The sequence below is a fragment of the Symphalangus syndactylus genome, chromosome 6 (assembly GCF_028878055.3).
Source record: "Symphalangus syndactylus isolate Jambi chromosome 6, NHGRI_mSymSyn1-v2.1_pri, whole genome shotgun sequence".
NCBI lineage: Eukaryota > Metazoa > Chordata > Mammalia > Primates > Hylobatidae > Symphalangus > Symphalangus syndactylus.
Window position 1 is genome coordinate 52,433,537 of NC_072428.2, and position 19,870 is coordinate 52,453,406.

General features: G+C 44.1%; 2 protein-coding genes across 10 annotated transcripts in view; one reads left to right on the forward strand and one right to left on the reverse strand.

Annotated features, from left to right (window-relative positions):
• Positions 1–2,313, reverse strand: part of XNDC1N (XRCC1 N-terminal domain containing 1, N-terminal like) — a 29,851-nt gene extending 27,538 nt beyond the window's left edge. For 2 of the 7 annotated variants that reach the window (XM_063641270.1, XM_063641266.1), the window contains exon 1: positions 2,061–2,296. Coding sequence is in view for 2 of the 7 variants with exons in the window: in XM_055282781.2 (XP_055138756.1) it covers positions 113–175 (63 nt within the window). In the remaining 5 variants the exon portion in view is untranslated. Of the gene's footprint in view, positions 1–112; positions 214–652; positions 771–2,060 lie in introns of those variants that run through there. The other 5 variants (XM_055282781.2, XM_063641268.1, XM_055282785.2 and 2 more) reach the window with 5 other exon arrangements.
• An 82-nt stretch (positions 2,314–2,395) lies between these two features.
• Positions 2,396–19,870, forward strand: part of RNF121 (ring finger protein 121) — a 68,510-nt gene continuing 51,035 nt past the window's right edge. Inside the window, exon 1 of one of the 3 annotated variants that reach the window (XM_055282796.2) lies at positions 2,396–2,818. In XM_055282796.2, the coding sequence (XP_055138771.1) occupies positions 2,814–2,818 (5 nt within the window). In that variant the 5' untranslated portion in view covers positions 2,396–2,813. The remainder of the gene's footprint in view (positions 2,819–19,870) is intronic. The other 2 variants (XM_063641278.1, XM_055282795.2) reach the window with 2 other exon arrangements.

Consider the following 19,870-nt stretch of genomic DNA (forward strand, 5'->3'; position numbering starts at 1 on the left):
TTTGGCAATCCTGACAATCAAGCTGCTTGTAGTTCTCACAAGATTAAGTTCTTTGAGAACTCCTTCCCTTACAAAAACTGTTGCTGCCATTTTTTGGTAATTACTTGTTTACCCTGTGTGCCTTCTCATTAAGTAGTAAGCTCTTTGAGAGGATGTGGATTTTTGTCATGTTCATGATCTCCCACACTTCACAGCAGCATCATGGTTCTGTGAGAAACAATAAAGTAATAAATGATGTTCAGGAAATTGGTTGACAATGTGAAGAAAAATAAAAGTAGATCCCTACCTCACAACGTATCTAAAAAATTATACCTAGGCTGGGCGTGGTGGCTCACACCTGTAATCCCAGCATTTTGGGAGGCTGAGGTGGGTGGATCACTTGAGGTCAGGAGTTTGAGACCAGCCTGGCCAACATGGTGGAACCCTGTCTCTACTCAAAATATAAAAATTAGCTGGGTGTGGTGGCACATGCCTGTAATCCCAGCTACTGAGGAGGCTGAGGCAGGAGAATCACTTGAACCCGGGAGGCAAAGGTTGCAGTGAGCCAAGATCACCCCTCTGCACTCCAGCCTGGGTGACAAAATGAGATTCTGTCTCAAAAAAATGAAATAAAATAAAATAAAACAAATAAAATAAAGACAAATAATTATACCTAAAAGGCTGGGTACAGTGGCTCACGCCTGTAATCTCAGCACTTTGGGAGGCAGAGGCTCAGGAGGATTGCTTGAACCCAGGAGTTCAAGACCAGCAACATAGTGGGACACCGTCTCTACAAAATATTTTTAAAAATTAGCCAGGTGTGGTGGCACATGCCTATAGACCCAGGTACTCACAAGGCTGAGGTGGGAGAATTGCTTGAGCCTGGGAGATTTGCTTGAGCCTGGCGTGAGAAGTTATCACGCCACTGCACTCCAGTCTGGGCGACACAGCCAGACCCTGTATCACTCAGGCTGGGCACAGTGGTTCACACCTGTAATCCCAGCACTGTGGGAGGCCGAGACGGGTGGGTCACTTGAGGTCAGGAGTTCGAGACCGTAGCCATGACCCCATCTCTACTAAAAATACAAAATTACCCCGGGTGTGGTGGCGCCTACGTAGTCCCAGCTACTTGGGAGGCTGAGACATGAGAATCGTTTGAACCCAGTAGGCAGAGGCTGCAGCAAGCCCAGATTGAACCACTGCATTCCAGCCTTGGTAACAGAGCGAGACACCGTCTCAAAGAAAAAAAAAAAGCACTCAGATTAAAAAACAAAATGAAACAATACAATACTATATAGTCATGGCTACATAGAATTTTTAAAAATGGATTGGGAGAACACAAGCTAATTCTAATTCATAATAGTTGCTTCTGGAGAGGATGAGAGGGTAATGGGCTTGAGAGTAGAAAAAACAGGTAAGTTTAACTTTTATTGTATTATCTAGCTTTTAAAAAATAAGCAAATAAATCATAATGCTAAAAGTCAATTTAGGGTGATGGGTGTACAGTATTTACAATATTCTCCGTATTAAGTGTCACAAAATAAAAATAATTATTTTTAAGTAAATGGGATGCCTGTAGATGATGTAAATAATTCCCTGTAATTTTCTGTTGGTCCCATTGTAAAGCTGACTTTTCTAGACGTTCTGTGGGCTCACAGGCCATCCTAGTTCCATTCACCAGACAGATCCAGGCGGACGCCCAGAGGCGTGTGAGCTGGGGCTACAGGCTTGCAAGGTATCGAGTTCACTGGCTGCTGAAAAATCAGTTACGAAGGTATACGTAGGGGTAGGACAGTGAATGGTGTATAAAAAGGAGGGTAAGGCAGAAGCTGGGGCCGCAGGATATGGGTTAGAAAAGTGTGCCGAGGTATGTGAACTGGCATGACAGCCTAAGTAAGACGCGGAATGTCGGGGCCCTGGAGGTCCCGCAAGGCTCTTCAGCTCTCAGTTTCGGGAGCTCAAGCCGCACCGCTGCTTTCACGGCTCATCGGGAACAGGCTGCTCAGTTCATTTCCTTGATGGCCACCCCACCTCCCTCTCGGCCACTCCCCTCCCCATCAACAAACCCCAACGCCCCTCACCCAGGACCGTGGACCTCGAGGAGCCACCGTTGCCTCAGATCTCGGAACACCAACTTATTCTCCCGCCAATTCGGCCTTCTGACCTTCGCCTTCTGACCCCGAGAGCCACTCTTCCGTCTTCCGTAGCACAGGAATGCGTTCTGGGGCTTCAAGAAGCTGCTGTTTTTGAAAATGATTCCTACCGAGGCAAGACGGCAGGTGTTGCAGCCCGGAAAATACATTTGCGTGTGTTTTAATGTTTATTTTCACTCACTACAACTCTTTCGTGGAGGGAGCTGAATTTAAACTTCCGGGTCAGCCTCAGTGCAGCTTGGGAAACGTAGTTCCTAGTCCCCACGTCTCGCTCCGTGGAGCCCAGCTGAGGGAGCGTCGCGAAAGTTGCCCGTTTAGGAACTCTCCCATTTGGCTCTCCAAAGGGGAGAACTGGTTAAATAGTTGCACTGAAAATAATGCGATTCAAGTTTCTCATTTTCCAAGGACGCTCCCTTGCTGAAGCTTGCAAGGGCACGGGACTCCTCTCTCCTTGATCCTGAAACATGCAGCAGGTAGATAACCTCCTGATCCCTGACAGCCTCCGCCTGTTTTGATGCCCCGCCCCCTCTGCTGGAGTCCGAGCCGCCGATTGGCTAGGAGCACTTGAGCGGCGGAAGCAGCTGTCTCGCGCGGGGACTGCGGTGAGGGGGCGAGCCGTGAAGATGGCGGCAGTGGTGGAGGTGGAGGTTGGAGGTGGTGCTGCTGGGGAACGGGAGCTGGATGAGGTAAGCGGCGTTGAAAGACGAGGAGAGACTCAACCTGAGACTGAGGGGAGGGGCAGTGAGGTATCGGGAGGTGAGGGTCTTAGGAGAGAAGGGAAAGACCCCGAGAGGGAAGGAGCTGACTAGGGGGCGGGTGCGTGGAGAGCGAAGTCAGAGGCACTCCTGACTTCGGGACTCCGAGGCGGCCTTGGGAGTAGAAGACTTGCATTAGCCTCAAGGGTGGAGATGGAGGACAGAGAGAGAGGTCGGAGGGGTGGGGGTGTTAAGATTTTGTGATTACTACCTGGGTGTCTTAGGGTAGGACCGAAGGGCTAAGAGGTAGTTTGAGTTGGAGGGGCGTGAATTTCTGCAGGGGAAGGCTGGGCTTCCACTGTGGGAGAGGACTCTGTCTAAGCCTAGGGTGGGGGTTGGGGACACAGACCGGGAAAGATGGCTAATCCACTAGTAGTATAGCTTTGAGTTATCTTAAAGTTGAAACTGTTTTATTTGTCGTTACATTCTAAGACTTTGTATCTAATGCATGCTCAGTAAAGTTTTGGCCAACGAATGAAGGAACAAGTGGATGAATAAATGATTGTATGTCGGAATTCATGCATTTATTCACTTAATAAACATTATGACTTTTGCTCCGGGTCCTGGGCCAGGTGCTAGGGAGACAAGGGGCCCCTCCGTTGAAGAGCCCACAGTCTAGTGGTGGAAGACAGACAAGAAGACTAGTCATTGCATTAGAGATATAATGGTGGCACTGAGAAGTGTGCAACATTTCAGCTTGGGATAGGGAAGGCTTCCCGGAGTTGCTGAGTTTTAAACGATAAATAAGTGTCTCTCTCTCTCTCCTTCTAAACTTAGGAGTTCCTTGAAGGTGAGCTCCTTGAGATTGTATGTTCCCTTTACCTATCTAATAGGCATTTAAAGACTGGGGCATTAAATTACCAGTGGTCCTTAAAGGAATCACTAGGAGGAAGGAGATGTTGAGTGTGAAAGGAATGAAGGGACAGGGCAGAGAAGCAGAGAGAGAGGTGAAAAGATTCTGAAACCATAGAGACATTGATAGCTAGTGGTGTTTGTGATCTTGCACATGCCAGCATATGGACAAAGACATCACAGAAATAGAAGGAAGGGGATTGGTTGTCGGAGATAGAACCAGTGAGATCTCTGAGGGGTCAGAATCTTAGAGGCCCCTTGCTGTGTGTTGGGTGTGGGAAGAGTGGGGAGGATTGGGGATGATTGAAGATGAGGTTCAGAGAAAGGGAGAAGTGGACTTGGGAAGCAATGACTGTTGCCTGGTGGTGGGATGAGTTGGAGGAGTTGGATTACCTGATTGGGATCATTAAGGTGGGAGGAAGGGACTGAGAAACTGACAGGTGATCACAGCAGGGGAATTGTTAAAGAAGTGTTGTAGTCTACCTCCCAATCACTAGAGACTACAGGTGTTTGGATACTGGTTGGTTGGTTAGGTGGAGTGGTTGTGGAAATGACCTCCAAGACCCCTTCTAGCTTTTACATTTCTGTGATTACAATTGGCTGTGGTTCAATGAGATATATTTGAAGATACTTTGGAAAGGGTAAATACTGTATTGAAGTTCTCATTTATGGTTTGTTAGTCATGGGCTCTCCCTTGAGACAAGTATCTCTCAAAGCTGTAGTTACGTATGTCAGGGTTCATTGAGATAAAGAGCAGAAGTTTTGGCAGAGGAGAAAATAACATTTTCTTTCTTTCTTTTTTTTTATTTGAGATGGAGTTTCGCTCTTGTTGCCCAGGCTGGAGTGCAGTATTGCAATCTCGGCTCACCACAACCTCTGCCTTCTGGGTTCAAACGATTCTGCTGCCTCAGCCTCCTGAGTAGCTGGGATTACAGGCATGCACCACCACGCTCGGCTGGTTTTTTGTATTTTTAGTAGAGACAGGGATTTTACATGTTGGTCAGGCTGACCTCGAACTCCCGACCTCAGGTGATCCGCCGGCCTTGGCCTCCCAAATGTGCTGGGATTACAGATGTGAGCCACTGCGTCCAGCTAAGGAAATAAGATTTTCATTAAGACATTTTTGATTTTTGTTTCTTAGCTTTTCTTTATTGTTTTAAGGACTTAAGAGCTTGTAGTAGTATAATACTTTACAGAGTATCATGCATAGAAGTTAACTTCATATGAAACCACTAGCATTTATTCCAGAAACCTTGTTACTTGTTTCATTTCCTGAGAAAAGGTATAATCTGTTGTCTGGAAATTCCGTGTGGACTGGTTCTATCTTTTTTGTTGTTGTATGTTTGAGAAAGTAAGCTCTGAGAAGCAGGAACAGTCATCCCTTCAAGCTCCAAAAATAACAGAGGTCTGGTCTGGCAGACCTTAGTTTGTATTTGTTTCTACTAATGTCTCCCCAGCTGTTTCTTTGCAGCCTTAGCTTGTGAAAGAGCAGGTGAAATCCATCTTTAATATGTAATTATGGGGTCTACCATGTGTCTTGCACTGATAATTCAAAGATGAGTAAGACAGGATCTTTACCAATTTACAGTCGAGTGAAGAGACATGCAAATAGCGTATTATAGTACTAGATAATTGCTGTAATGGAGGCGTGTAACAAATGCAGTGGGGCACAAGAGATCAAGCACTTGAGTCAGCTAGGGGGAGTCAGTAAAGTCTTTACGATAGAGATGGGTATGAGCTGAAAAAGGTTGGCTTTACAAAAGAGCAGTGGTTTACATGTGGCATTAATCTTGCCCCCTGTGTAGCGCTTTCTGTTTGATTGATAGACTCTAATGTGGAGCCGAGATTATAATTGGGTAATGGGTAGCCTGGCTAAGATGGAGTTGGTGTACTTTTCTACTTCTTTGGAAAGAAGGTACACGCTGTGTACATTCAGGATATTATACCTATGTTTTCCAATATTAGATGCCATTAGCATGATACGTAGTCTGGAATAGCATTCATTCATATTCCTTTTCTCCTTTTTTGTCTGGTTTCATTAATACTTTCTCTAGAAGTTGAGACGTAATTTAGGCTTTCCTAATGGCTTCTTCCTTTAGAGGGATGAATAGAAAAGAGGGTTTAGGAAAAGAGCTACCAGTAGAAAAGGCTACTATTTATTCAGCTCTTACCATACACCAGCCTCTGTTTAAAACCCTTTACCTGCATCATCTCATTTATTATTAACAGTAGGCCTGTGAATTAGATGGAGTTAACCCCATTTTATAAATGAGACTGAGGCTAGAGAGGTTAAGGAACTTTCCTAGGATTCCACAGTTTGTGAGTGGGGAAGTACAGCTTCTGATCCAGGCCTGCCTATGCTATACGGAGCTTAGCCCATGCTATACTGAGCACTTGGGTTCCATTTCTTACTCCACTGTTTGTGCTCTAGGGGGTGGGTACTTTAAAATTGTATAGCCTTAACCATCTTGTGTAAAAATTGATACCATATATTTGATAAGTGGCTGTGATTCAAAAGAGCATTTGAATCTCACATTTGTGAGGAAGGTTTTATTAGTATTCCCTATTTGTGATTGAGGAAGCTGAGGTTCAGAGGATTTGAGATATGCCAAGGGTCTTGAGACCACCAAGTGGTGTCACAAAGATTTAAACCCACGTTTCCAGATTCCAGAGTGTTTGTTTCCCTTCATTTTGAAGACCCAAACTCTTTTCTTTGTGTATAAAAGTTCCATTTTCAAAACATAAAGCAGCATTTCATCCCTGAGGGGATCAAAATGAGGGTTAACCAAAAGAATATTGGTTTTTCCATACAGGTCCTTTAACTTACTGGTAACTGGTGGATTCTGCTGAACCCCTTTTCAGGAGGAATGATTAGCCTGTTGGTAGTTAGGGAGAGGAGAGATGGGCCTAGCTAGCTCAGGTCAGGTATTAAACTGGCCATGATGACTGCCTAAGGTCAGTTCTGTCTCTCAGCCTGCCAAAGTACAGCATGCTTGAGATGCTAGTAGGATAAGATGTGGGTACCAGTTAGGCGGCCCAAAAGCCAATCTACTCCTGGAGCTAGTGATTTCCTCCTCAAAGGGGAGGCTAACCAACCTCTGAGAGGAATTGGATGCATCCTTTTGGCACAGAAAGCTAGCTTGGGAATTAAGGTAGAAAAGCACTTCAATACCCATTAGGGCCAGCCAGGGCATTGCCTGTCTAGTGCCTGTGAATCTGGATGTGTCCACTTCCAAGTCCTTTTTGTCTGCCAAAATGGTGTGAAATCATGCAGATCAGTGAGGAGTTTCCAGCTCAAGCCAGAGTTCAAAGCGGGTATCCCAGCCTGCAGCTAACTTGAGGTATTAATATTATTGCCTCAAGTGAATAATTTACCTCTCTTTGGCCCTGTTTTGCACTTGTTAAAGGAGAAGATTGGACTAGACTGGTGGTTTTTAAACCTTTATTTAGTCATGAAACCTTTTATTCAAACAAAATCTAACTCTGAAGCCTTGTCCTTGAATGGATTCAACAGAACCCCTAAGGTGCTTGAAGCCACCCTTTGAAAACCAAGGATTTTTCTGTTATAGTCCACTGATTGGGTGACCCCACTTTATGCTCCCTCAGCCCGCTTGTACTTTGCCTAGCCAGCCCCACCAAGCATTATGAAATTGTCTGCCTTCCTCACTAGACTGTAAGCTTTGTGAGAGAGCAGAGTCCAAGTGTATCTTGCTCACCATTGTATTCTTTTCACTCTGCATGTTCCTGGCATACAGTAGGCACCCAATAAGTATTTGATAATCATTGTTTTTGATTAGCAGTATGATAGCTACCATTTAGTGGATGTTTGTGATATCCCAGCTCTTCTGCCTAATGGTATATGCTTTTTTATTAAATGTTTATGACATCCCCATGAGAATTGGATTATTGGATGAAATCGTCTCTAGCTCTTTCTGGCTCTAGCACTCTATGTACTGTTTCTAATTACTGCCAGGGTTTTTTGGTGCTGTCCAGTCTGCCTAGAATACCTTTCTTTTCCCTTATTGCCTTTTGAAATTACACCTGCCCTTTAAAGTTCTAGCTCGCTTGGCTTCTTGGACTATTCCGATCTACACTGATACCTTTTCCCCCTGCCTTTTATGGTTTTCTCTGTTTAAGTTTGTTCCCTCATTTCTCAACTTAGTCTTCAAACTTCTGAAACATCTGTGTGCCAGGCACTTTGGTGTGCCTGATAATACCAAGATGGATAAAGTGTGATAATTGCCCTCAGAGAGTTCACAGACTGGTATGGGTAGAGAAAGAGTGATAAGTACATGCAAAATATGTCACAGGTGCTGTGATAGTGGGGTGGGTGCAGTGGGCACATCAAGGAGGAAGTGGCAGTCAGTGTTACGTCTCCTCTTCCTAGCTAGGTTGGTAAACCCCCAGCGGGCAGACTGGAAGTTCCCATCCCTTGCTTCTTCAAGCAGTAATCACTGGTTTTTTGTTTGTTTGTTTGTTCTTTCTCCTGTGGTTCTCTCCCTATAGACATTTAGTAAATGTTCCTTGTTGCCAGGGATTTTCTTCTCTAGAGATTTTTGGTCCAAGCCAATATCTTACTGAGGGATCAAGGCATATGTGACTGAAGTTTAGACTTGGATATCTGACTACCTCCGAATTTTTTTTAGGCATGTAAAATGAGTGGTGGCAAGTGTAGTGGGGAAAAAGCCATAGGGTAGTAAACAGTGGGCTCATATTCTAGACTAGGAATAGCAGATTTGTTTTATCTCAGAGACAGCCACCTGATCATAGATGCTTAGAAGCCTGTGTCGAGAAGGATTCTGAGGCCAGGGCTTAGCAGAAAAGAGTGCTGAGGGTGAAATAATACAGATTACTTATTCTGTGCCTAGTCCTGTGCCAAGTGCTTTAAATTTATTCTTTTTTTTTTTTTTTTAGATAGTCTTGCTCTGTCACTCAGGCTGGAGTGCAGTAGAGTGATCTTTGCTCACTGCAACCTCGGCCTCCCAGGCTCAAGTGATTCTCCCACCTCAGCCTGCCAAGTAGCTGGGACCACAGGTGTGCACCACCATGCCTGGCTAATTTTTTGTAGAGACAGAGTTTCACCGTGTTGCTCAGACTGGTCTTGAACTCCTGGACTCAAGCAATCCTCCCGCCTTGACCTCCCAAAGTGTTGGGATTACAGGCATGAGCCACTGTGCCCAGCCCTTAGATTCATTATCTAATTTAATACCATAACCTTATAAGATATGTACTATTATTATTATCTCATTCTATAGGTGTGGAAGATGAGGCATAGAGAATTTAAGTAACTTGCCCAATGTTATACAGCCAGGTAAATGACAGAACTGGGGTTCAAATCCAAGACTACTTCAGTGATTGTGCTGTTAACCACAATGGGCAATATGAATACTCTATACTGTCCATCCTGTTCTACGCTAGACATTTCCATTATGTACATTTGGGTCTTCCTTTCCGGAGGTGTTTAACTGGAGTCATGGTATTTGTCTTTCCCACCAGACTGTGTTCTCCTCGAAAGGAAGGCCTATTCATTCCTATATCCTTTGTGCCTGGCATAGAGTATGACTCAATAAATGTTTAAATATGTGAACTCAGGAAAGATTCCAGTCCCTCTGTACCTCACTTTTTTATCTGTGAAATGATAGGTTTGGGCTAGGTGACTTTTGAGATCTCTTGCAGCTTTGAAAGACTTGGATCCCAGAGTTTTATTTTGGCCATGTTTCTTATAACTCTCATCAGGTACTCCGTAAATACTAGTGAATGACTGAATGAATGAATGAATGAATGAAGACATAATTTTTTTTTTTTTTTTTTGAGACGGAGTCTCTCTGTCGTCCAGGCTGGAGAGTGCAGTGGCGTGACTTTGGCTCACTGCAGCCTCCGCCTCCTGGGTTCAAGTGTTTCTCCTGCCTCAGCCTCCTGAGTAGCTGGGACTACAGGTGCGTGCCACCACACCCGGCTACTTTTTTGTGTTTTTAGTAGAGACAGGGCTTCACCGTGTTAGCCAGGACGGTCTCCATCTCCTGACTTCGTGATCCGCCTGCCTTGGCCTCCCAAAGTGCTGGGATTATAGGCGTGAGATTATAGGCATAAGCTACCGCGCCTGGCCTATAATTATTCTTAATAATCTGTGCTAATAATTAACATTGGAATGACAATTAAAAATGATGATGGGGAAGGAGTAGACAAAAAGGCTTACATGTAACCTCTTATTCCATCACCTTTGACTTTGGAATTCAGTCAAAACCTCATGCTCTGGCAGATACCCTGGCAGATTCCCATTTGAATTCCCATTCTAATACCTGCCACCCCCAGCTCACCCTTGCTTTTTTTTCAGGTCACTTTTTTATTTTTTAAGAGACGGAGTCTCGCTCTGTCACCCAGGCTGGAGTGCAGTGGCGCGATCTCAGCTCACCGCAAGCTCTGCCTCCTGGGTTCACGCCATCCTCCTGCCTCAGCCTCCTGAGTAGCTGGGACTACAGGTGCCTGCCACCTCGCCTGGCTACTTTTTTTTTTGTATTTTTAGTAGAGACGGGGTTTCACCGTGTTAACCAGGATGGTCTCGGTCTCCTGACGTCGTGATCCACCCGCCTCAGCCTCCCAAAGTGCTGGGATTGCAGGCTTGAGCCGCTGTGCCCAGCCTTTTTCAGGTCACTTTTTATTATGACTTAATAACACATCTACTTCCAGAAGGAATTTAAGATGTCATTTGGTCAGTAAAGGGGTTAGGAGAGAGAGGAAGGAAAGATGAAGAGGAATGTTTTAATTCTTTGAATGCAGGGACTATTTTTCTCATTTTTGTACATTCCTCAGTGCCTTGCCCAGTGCTTGGCACATAGCCCATATCAATATATTTATTGAGTAAATGAGAATGCTTGTAGGTGTGGATTCTGTTAAGGATAAAGGGAATGTTGACTAAATCGCAAAGGTTGACTGGCATGTGTACTATCTGTTCTGGAAATAATACAATAGCCCCTATCAGTATTTGTTTATAAACTTCCTATGAAATATGTTCATTGAATTCATTTAAATTAATGCCAAATTGCCCCTTATCAGTGAGTCATCGGCACTGCTTTCTGCTCCCATAGCTCCCTGTACAGATTTCCGTCAGCACTTACCATGTCGTGTTCTTTTCCATTAGGCAGGGAACTCCTTGAGGGGACTGCACCTTATCATTTTTTCATCTCTGTGTTTTCAGCACCTAATCTTGCACAGTGGCTAGCATGGAGTAGTTATTTAAATATTTGTTGAACTTGAATTTTTATTTTTTATTATTTTTATTTTTATTTTTTATTTTTTTATTTATTTTATTTTTTTTGAGACAGAATCTCGCTCTGTTTGCCCAGGCTGGAGTGCGATCTTGGCTCACTGCAACCTCCGCCTCCTGGGTTCAAGTGATTCTCCTGCCTCAGCTTCTGGAGTAGCTGGGATTACAGACACTGCCACCACGCCCATAATTTTGTATTTGAAACTGAATCTTAAATCTAGTCCATCCACCCATGTTGAACATCCCCAGAATATGGACACCAGTGTGTATGTGAACCCCTCTAATGATAGCGAACTAATCATTCCATGGTCAGCCTATTCCTCCTTTGAATGCCTCTGTCGGAGTGTCCTTCAGATTGGATTAGATTCTTATTTCTGTATTGCTTCAACTTTTTAGTCCTCATCGTACCTTCCCAGATTCTGCTTCTTTGCATCTCTGAACTTGCCATGGCACAAACACTGCCAGAGAATGCCTCTGGGGGATGTAGGCCCAGTACTCCTGGCTTTATTTGGTCTGAAATCTTACTCCATGGAAGGCAACCCAATATATTCCATCTTGTGTCATTCCTCATCTCCATGTTATTTCTTTGTGTTTTCCCTTGAAGTCATTTGTTACCTCTACTCCTCAGAGAAAAATCTGTAGGTAAACATAAACTCATAAGTTCCCTCTAAAGTGCAGCTTTCCCAAGAGGATGCTGGATCATGGCCATGGGGCTTTTGGCCCCGGGCGGCTAGGGAGAGATGGGGAAAGGGGAAGCAGAGAGCACAATCCCTGCCAAGGTTTCTGTTCATTTTGTCCTCCTTTCACAGGGTGTTATCAATAACTCAATGCACTCTGTTACTTAGAAGCCTCATGTAACATTTTACTCCCCGTTGCCCATAGGATTGAGCCTAACTACCTCTGAGCTTGTCATTTAGTGCCCTGCGAAAAGTCTTTTCTCCTATTTTAATAACAGGAATAGCTAACTTTTGTAGTGCATACTATGTGCCAGGCAGTAAAGTAAGCATTTTACATGTGTAATCTCTTGATTTTTTTTTTTTTTTTTTTTTTTTTTGAGACAAGAGTTTCACTCTTGTTGCCCAGGCCGGAGTGCAGTGGTAGATCTCTGCTCACCACAACCTCCACCTCCTGGGTTCAAGTGATTCTTCTGCCTCGGCCTCCTGAGTAGCTGGGATTACAGGCATGTGCCCCCACGCCTGGCTAATTTTGTGTTTTTAGTAGAGATGTGGTTTCTCCATGTTGGTCAGGCTGGTCTCGAACTCCCGATCTCAGGTGATCCGCCTACTTCAGCCTCCCAAAGTGCTGGGATTACAGGCGTAAGCCACCGCTCCCGGCCTTAATTCTTTTAAGAAACCTTTTATTTGAATTTACTTTATCCTGAATTTATTCTCCTACCATAAGTTTTTGTTTCATCCATTTCTTCTGGGATCTTTTTCTTCTGTGCAACCACCTCTTCTGGTTAAGGAACAATTTTTTCCTTTTTGGTAGGATCATCTCAGTGTGGCAGGTGAGCTCATGTATAGGTTAATTTGGTTTTGAGCTCTATAAATATGGCAGTGCATCTTGGGTGCTTCATGCACTTGGATATGTTCAATGACCAGATAATCTATTAATACATCTAAACTCTTTTTTTTTCTTTGAGACGGAGTCTCGCTCTGTTGCGCAGGCTGGAGTGCAATGGTACCATCTCGGCTCACTGCAACCTTTGCCTCCCGAGTTCAAGTGATTCCCCCACCTCAGCCTCCCCAGTAGCTGGGATTACAGGCACCCGCCATCATGCCCGGCTAATTTTTGTATTTTTGTAGAGATGGAGTTTTACCATATTAGCCAGGCTGATCTTGAACTCCTGACCTCAGGTGATCTGCCCACCTTGGCCTCCCAAAGTGCTGGGATTACAGGTGTGAGCCACCGTGCCTGGCTCATCTAAACTGTTAAGTTCAGCATTACTCTGCATTTTTAAGCATGTGCAGCAAAAATTCACTCTTTTTGGGCCACCAACCCTGTGCCCAGCCTCACTGTTTGGCTTAGGCACACTTACTCACTCCACAGTTGTAACAATGGAATGGCTTACATGGCTTCTATAAAGTGACATCTTTCAGATACTTTGTGGCTTTTTGGATTTGCATTGCCCGCCTGACCCCCCCAACTTCCCTCCACCCCGATGGCCTGGGCAGTTCCTTGAGTCTCCTTAAAGTGAATTTGAAGATTTTAATATCTTGATTTGCGTGATTTTGTGGGGTGTTCTGGGTCAAGTTAATAGTCAACCATTTTCACAGATCATCTTAGGCTGCTTACTGGAAGAGGAAAAGCTAATTCTATTTTAATACTGTTATGATCTTAATTTTCCAGATGAGAAAAACTGAGACACAGAAAAGTAATTTATTCAGGGTCACACAGCTTGTAAGTGGAGGTAGGATTTGAACCTGGTGATACAACCTCATGTCTTCATGTTATAGTGTACACTATTGCTGGTATACACTATGACATGGATTCACTATTTTCTTTCTTTCTTTTTTTTTTTTTTGAGACACAGTCTCGCTGTCGCCCAGGCTGGAGTGCAGTGGTGTGATCTCGGCTCACTGCAGGCTCTGCCTCCGGGAGTTCACGCCATTCTCCTGCCTCAGCCTCCTAAGTAGTTGGGACTACAGGCGCCCGCCACCACGCCCGGCTAATTTTTTTGTATTTTTAGTAGAGACGGGGTTTCACTGTGTTAGCCAGGATGATCTTGATCTCCTGACCTCGTGATCCACCCACCTCGGCCTCCCGAAGTGCTAGGATTACAGGCCTGAGCCATCGCACCCGGCCTGGATTCACTATTTTCAAAAGTCACTATATATTTATTGTGCACTTAATTATGCCAGGTACTCTTTTTAGTCTTGGGAATTAATAAATGGACAAAGAGACTATCTCTGCTCTAAAGAAGTTATGGTCTAGTTGGGAGAGGAACCCATCAAGTGATAATGACAATATAGTATGATGAGTAGAGTTATAAATTATGTACAGGATACCACAGGTGTGCAGAAGAAGGAGTGCCTAAGTCTATTTGGGAGCATTAAAGAACACTTCCGATAGGGTATGGCATTTAGGCTGATTCTTAAAAGTTTACCATGTGGATAGGAGGCCACTTTAGGCCAAGGTAAAAGCATATGTATAAAGGAATAAAGGCATGAAATCTCTAATCCTTAAGCATATGATTCGTCACTAATGATATATTTACCGATAACAGCATGCTTTGTGCAAGTCACTATGTTAGGGATTTGGGTTGAGAGAAAACCATGTTTCTTGCATTCAGGGAATTTACAGTCTAGTTAGAAAAGTAAGACATGTAGTCCAGTTGGAAAGATAGTGGCCATAATTCTAAAATAAGAAGTACTAAATGTTTTTTCCAGTAGAAAAAACAAAGTATTGTAGTGGAAGTACCCTCTCATCGCTATGGCTAGGGAAGACTTCTTGGAGAGGGAGCCATTTGAGTTCGGCCTTCATGGATTTGAATTTCTTTTTTTTTTTTTTTTTGAGACGGAGTCTCGCTCTGTCGCCCAGGCTGGAGTGTGCAGTGGCGCAATCTCGGCTCACTGCAAGCTCCGCGTCTCGGGTTCACGCCATTCTCCTGCCTCAGCCTCTCCGAGTAGCTGGGACTACAGGCGCCCGCCACCACGCCCGGCTAATTTTTTTGTATTTTTAGTAGAGACAGGGTTTCACCGTGGTCTCGATCTCCTGACCTTGTGATCCGCCCGCCTCGGCCTCCCAAAGTGCTGGGATTACAAGCGTGAGCCACTGCGCCCGGCCGGATGATTTGAATTTCATTAGAGCATTAGGAATGAACGCCCAAGGTAAATGTTGAGAAATGAGGATGTATTTGTGATTAGCAAATAAGAGAAGAGTAAGAGCTAAATTGAAAAAGGTAGGTTGGGGCCAACATGAGGTTGATTTTTGAATGCCAGGCTGAGGAGTTTGGATACATTTATTCATTCCTTCAGTCACCAATTATTGAGTTCTGATACATGCTAGATACTGTGCTAGGGACACAAAGATGAAAATGTGGCTCCTGCTCTCAGGAGATTAATAGTCCCGTGAAGTAAACCAGACATGGGAACAGATGGTTGTAGTATGGTGTCAGCATGTGTTAAGTACTGTGATGACACAGAAGAGGGAGTGATTAACTCTGCTTCTGGAATCCTTAAAGACTTAATGGAGAAGATGTTTTGAGTTTGTTCTTGAGGATTAAGTTTGAGTGCAATAGTCAAAATCAGTGAGGTAAGGAAGAGTGAGTGGTCCAGCAAAATGAAAAGATATGCAAGGCTTGGAGATGTTAAACAGCGTGGAATATTCTAGGAACTGTACGAAGTTCTGTATGACTGGAATTTAGGTTAAACGTAAGGGGATAGCAGTGAGTGAGTGCTAAAAAGCCTGGGCTGTAGAGAGCCACTGAAGAGTCTTGAGCAGAGGAGTAACATGTTTAGATCTCTGTCTCAGAATGACCAAGTCTAACTGAAGTTTGGAAGTTACTTTTGGAGGGATCAGGTTGCAAAAAGGAGAATAAATCAGTTAGGAGATACTGCAGTAGTTTAGGAGCGAGATGATGGGGACCTGAGCTTGAGCAAAGACAATAGGGTGGAGAAAAGTGAGCAGCTATAAAAATGTTACATAGCAGTGCTTTCACTTATTTATGTTTTGCCCTTTATTTCTCTCCCTAATTCATTCACTCATGTATTCAGTAAACATTAAGTTTGTGGTCTGTATTAATTCATTATTTCCTTCTTCAAATACTTGTGACTTCAGTGTCAAACATTTTTCTAGGTCCCAGTAATTCAGCAGTGAACAAGACAACCGAGGTCCTTGCTCATATTAGGTTTAGTTTCTAATGTGGTAAAGCAGATAACAAATAAACAGGATAACTCCAGATGGTGACAAGTGCTTTGAGAAAAGTAATGTAATGTGATAAAGATGACTAGAAGAGAAAGGCTACTTTAAATAGGGTGGTTATGGAAAGCCTCTGAGGAAATGCTATTTGAACCAAGACCTGAATGGTGAAGACCTAGCAATTTCGAGATTTGGAAGCAGATATGTTTCAAGTGGAGGGAGAAGCAAGTACAAATTAATGGGAATGAGCAAGGCACGTCCTGGGACCAAAAAGAAAGCCAGTGCGACAGATCATAGTTAGCAAAGGAAAAATGGTGCTGTATGAGGTCAGGGAGTCTAGCAAGGTCAGATTTATATGGCTTTGTAGCTGCTGTGATACATGTTGAATTTTATTGAGAGTGTAATCAGAAGATTTTTTTTTTTTTTTTTTTTTTGAGACGGAGTCTCGCTCTGTTGCCCAGGCTGGAGTGCAGTGGTGCGATCTCGGCTCACTGCAAGCTCCGCCTCCCACGTTCACGCCATTCTCCTGCCTCAGCCTCCCGAGTAGCTGGGACTACAGGTGCCCACCACCATGCCCGGCTGTTTTTTTGTTTTTGTTTTTTTTTGTATTTTTTAGCAGAGACGGGGTTTCACCATGTTAGCCAGGATGGTCTCAATCTCCTGACCTAGTGATCCGCCTGCCTTGGCCTCCCAAAGTGCTGGGATTACAGGCGTGAGCCACTGTGCCCGACAATGAGAAGATTTTGATTGGGTTTCAAAATGGGAGTGATGTGAGCTGATTTTCATTTTTAAAAAGATCTTTCTGGCTGCTTTGAGAGAATGGATTGTAGGAGGTTACTCAATGAGAGGGTTAGGAGGTTATGGTAATAGTCCAGGTGGGAGATGATAGTGTTTTGGATTCAGGGGGATGTGTTTTAGTCCTTTTGGGCTGCTATAGTAAAATACCTTAGACTGGGTAATTTATAAACAACAGAAATTTGGCCGTGCACAGTGGCTCACGCCTGTAATCCCAGCACTTTGGGAGGCTGAGGTGGGCGGATTACTTGAGACTAGGAGTTTGAGACTAGCCAGGCCAACATGGTGAAACCCCATTTCTACTAAAAATGTAAACAATTAGCTGGGCATGGTGGCAGGTGCCGGTAATCCTGGCTACTCGGGAGGCTGAGGCAGGAGAATCGCTTGAACCTGGGAGGCGGAGGTTGCAGTGAGCCAAGATCGTGCCACTGCATTCCAGCGAGAGACTGTCTTCAAAATATATATATATATATATATGTGTGTGTGTGTGTGTATATATATGTGTGTATATGTGTGTGTATATATATGTGTATGTATATATATGTGTATATATATGTGTATATATATGTGTGTATATATATATATGTACACACACACATAGATATATATATATTTCTCACAGTTCTGGAGGCTGGGAAGTCTAAAGTCAAAGTTCTAGCAGATCTGATGTCTGGCAAGGGCTCTGTGCTTCAAAGGGGGCTCCTTGTTGCTGTGTCCTCACATGGCAGAAGGGACACACAGCCTCCCTAAAGCCACTTTTGTAAGGGCACTAATCCCATTCATGAGGTCTCCACCTTCACGACCTAATCACCTCCTAAAGGTTCCCTCCACCTCTTCTTAATACTGTTGCATTGGAGATTAGGTTTCAGCATGTGAATTTTGGGGAACACAGACATTCAGACCATAGCAGGGATAGCAGAGACGATGGAGAAAAGTGGATAAATTTAGAATATGTTTTGAAGTAGAGCCTACAGGACTTGCTGGTGGATTGGATATGTGATGTAAGGGAAAGAAAATAATGAAGCTGCTTTTATATTTTTTTGAATTTTTTGCTCTGACTTGAGTAAATGGCATCACCATGGTACCATTAGGTGCCATGTTAATTAGGCAGTTGGAAATATGAGCTTATAGCTCAGGGAGAGGTTTGGACATTGTTCTGGGACTCTGAAGATCTGGCTTTTTATCCTAGCTCTGCCATGCAGCTGTTATCTGTGACAAGTCAATAAGGTAATGCTGTCAGCTTTAAAATAATAATAAAGTCATTTGTTAAGCCAGCCTCGTGTATGTTGGGAGAATCCTGTTCACTTGTTTATTGATTGGTCACACACTGTGAATTTACCAAGGTACTGCATTAGATGTGAAAGATAACAAAGACATAGGCCTTGCTCTCAGGCTGCTCATGGTGTAGTGGAAAAGTTAGTAAAGTAAACAGATGTAATAATTGCTAGAATAGGAAGAAGCAGAGATTTCAGGGAGCACCAAAAATGGCAGGCAAGGGATCAGAAAAGACTCCTAGAAGTGATACCATAGCTGAGTGTGAAAGTGACTAGAAATTAACCATCTAAAGAAAGAATAGAAGAGCCCTCTAGGCAGGAGGAGCAGCATGTGCAAGATGGGAGGTGAGAAAGGGAATGCCACCTTCAGGGAACTGTATGCAGTTTAGTATTACTGGAACCTCAGAGTAGAAGGTGGGGAGTAATGATAAAATAGGGAGACTGGTAAGGTAGGCAGATGTGATGACACATAAGGCCTTATATGCTGTGCTGAGGAGTTTGGATTTTTATCTGTAGCTGATGATTAGCTATAGAAGAGCTTTAAGAACTTAGGTGGCCGGGCACGGTGGCTCAAGCCTGTAATCCCAGCACTTTGGGAGGCCGAGGCGGGCGGATCACGAGGTCAGGAGAGCGAGACCATCCTGGCTAACACGGTGAAACCCCGTCTCTACTAAAAATACAAAAAATTAGCCGGGCGTGTTGGCGGGCGCCTGTAGTCCCAGCTACTCGGGAGGCTGAGGCAGGAGAATGGCGTGAACCCGGGAGGCGGAGCTTGCAGTGAGCCGAGGTCGTGCCACTGCACTCCAGCCTGGGGGACAGAGCAAGACTCCGTCTCAAAAAAAAAAAAAAGAACTTAGGTTGGCCGGGCACGGTAGCTTATGTCTGTAATCCCAGCCCACCAGGGCTTCCAAATTTATCTAATTCTAAAATGCACATAATTTCTGGTGTATTATATATACTGCAGGAGAGCATATGTTAAGTCCCAAAGGAGCTGGGAGCAGAGGAAGGTAAAACTGGAAAGACAGCTAAGGGTCAGGTCAGGTCATGGCCTTGTGTGGTCCCAAGAGCTCACTCTCAGTGCTCCTGTGGAGGGCATTGTGTAGTCTACTAAGGAGTTCTTACTTTCACAGGCAGCATTAGGACACCAGAAGATTTGAACTTGGGTGACACAGTGACTTGAGAAGTACATGAGGTTGAAGGACCTGGATTAAGTTTGTAGACTGAGTAATAGGAAGGAAGGAAAAGATAGTAGATATATTTCTTACCCCACTGACCTAGGCCTTCTGGTACTACCAGCCGTGAACTTTGGTTTTCCCTTCTCCCTAAAGCTTCCTTCAGTCCTAGCTGTATGCTGTGTTAAGTTTGGAAAGTATTTACTGCTGGCTATTAAAGATCAAGTAGGATTATGCTAGTATTTCTCTTATAAGGAAGAGTCACTTTTTTTTTTTTTTTTTGAGACAGGGTCTCGTTCTGTCACCCAGGCTGGAGTGCAGTGGTGTGATCATGGCTTACTGCAGTCTGAACCTCCTGGGCTCAAGTGATCCCCCTGCCTCAGCCCCTGAGTATCTGGGACTACAGGTGTGTGCCACCACATCTGGCTAATTTTTTAATTTTTTGTAGAGATGGAATCTTGCTATGTTACCCAGGCAGGTCTCCCAACTCCTGGCCTCAAGTGATCCTCCTGCCTCGGCCTCCCAAAGTGTTGAGATTACAGGCATGAGCCAACATGCCTGGCCAAGAATCAGTTTTATTTATTTATTTTTAAGATTTTTAATTTTTTTCCACATGGCCACTGTGTCAAAAGGAGTCACTTTTAAACTTAGCAGCCATTGGCTGTTTCAGATGGCTTTCCCAGTTCCTCTGGATTCTTCTGCAATATCATCCCCACTGTTTGTTCAAGAGAGAATTAAGAGAGAATTACTCAGTGTCTGAGTATTT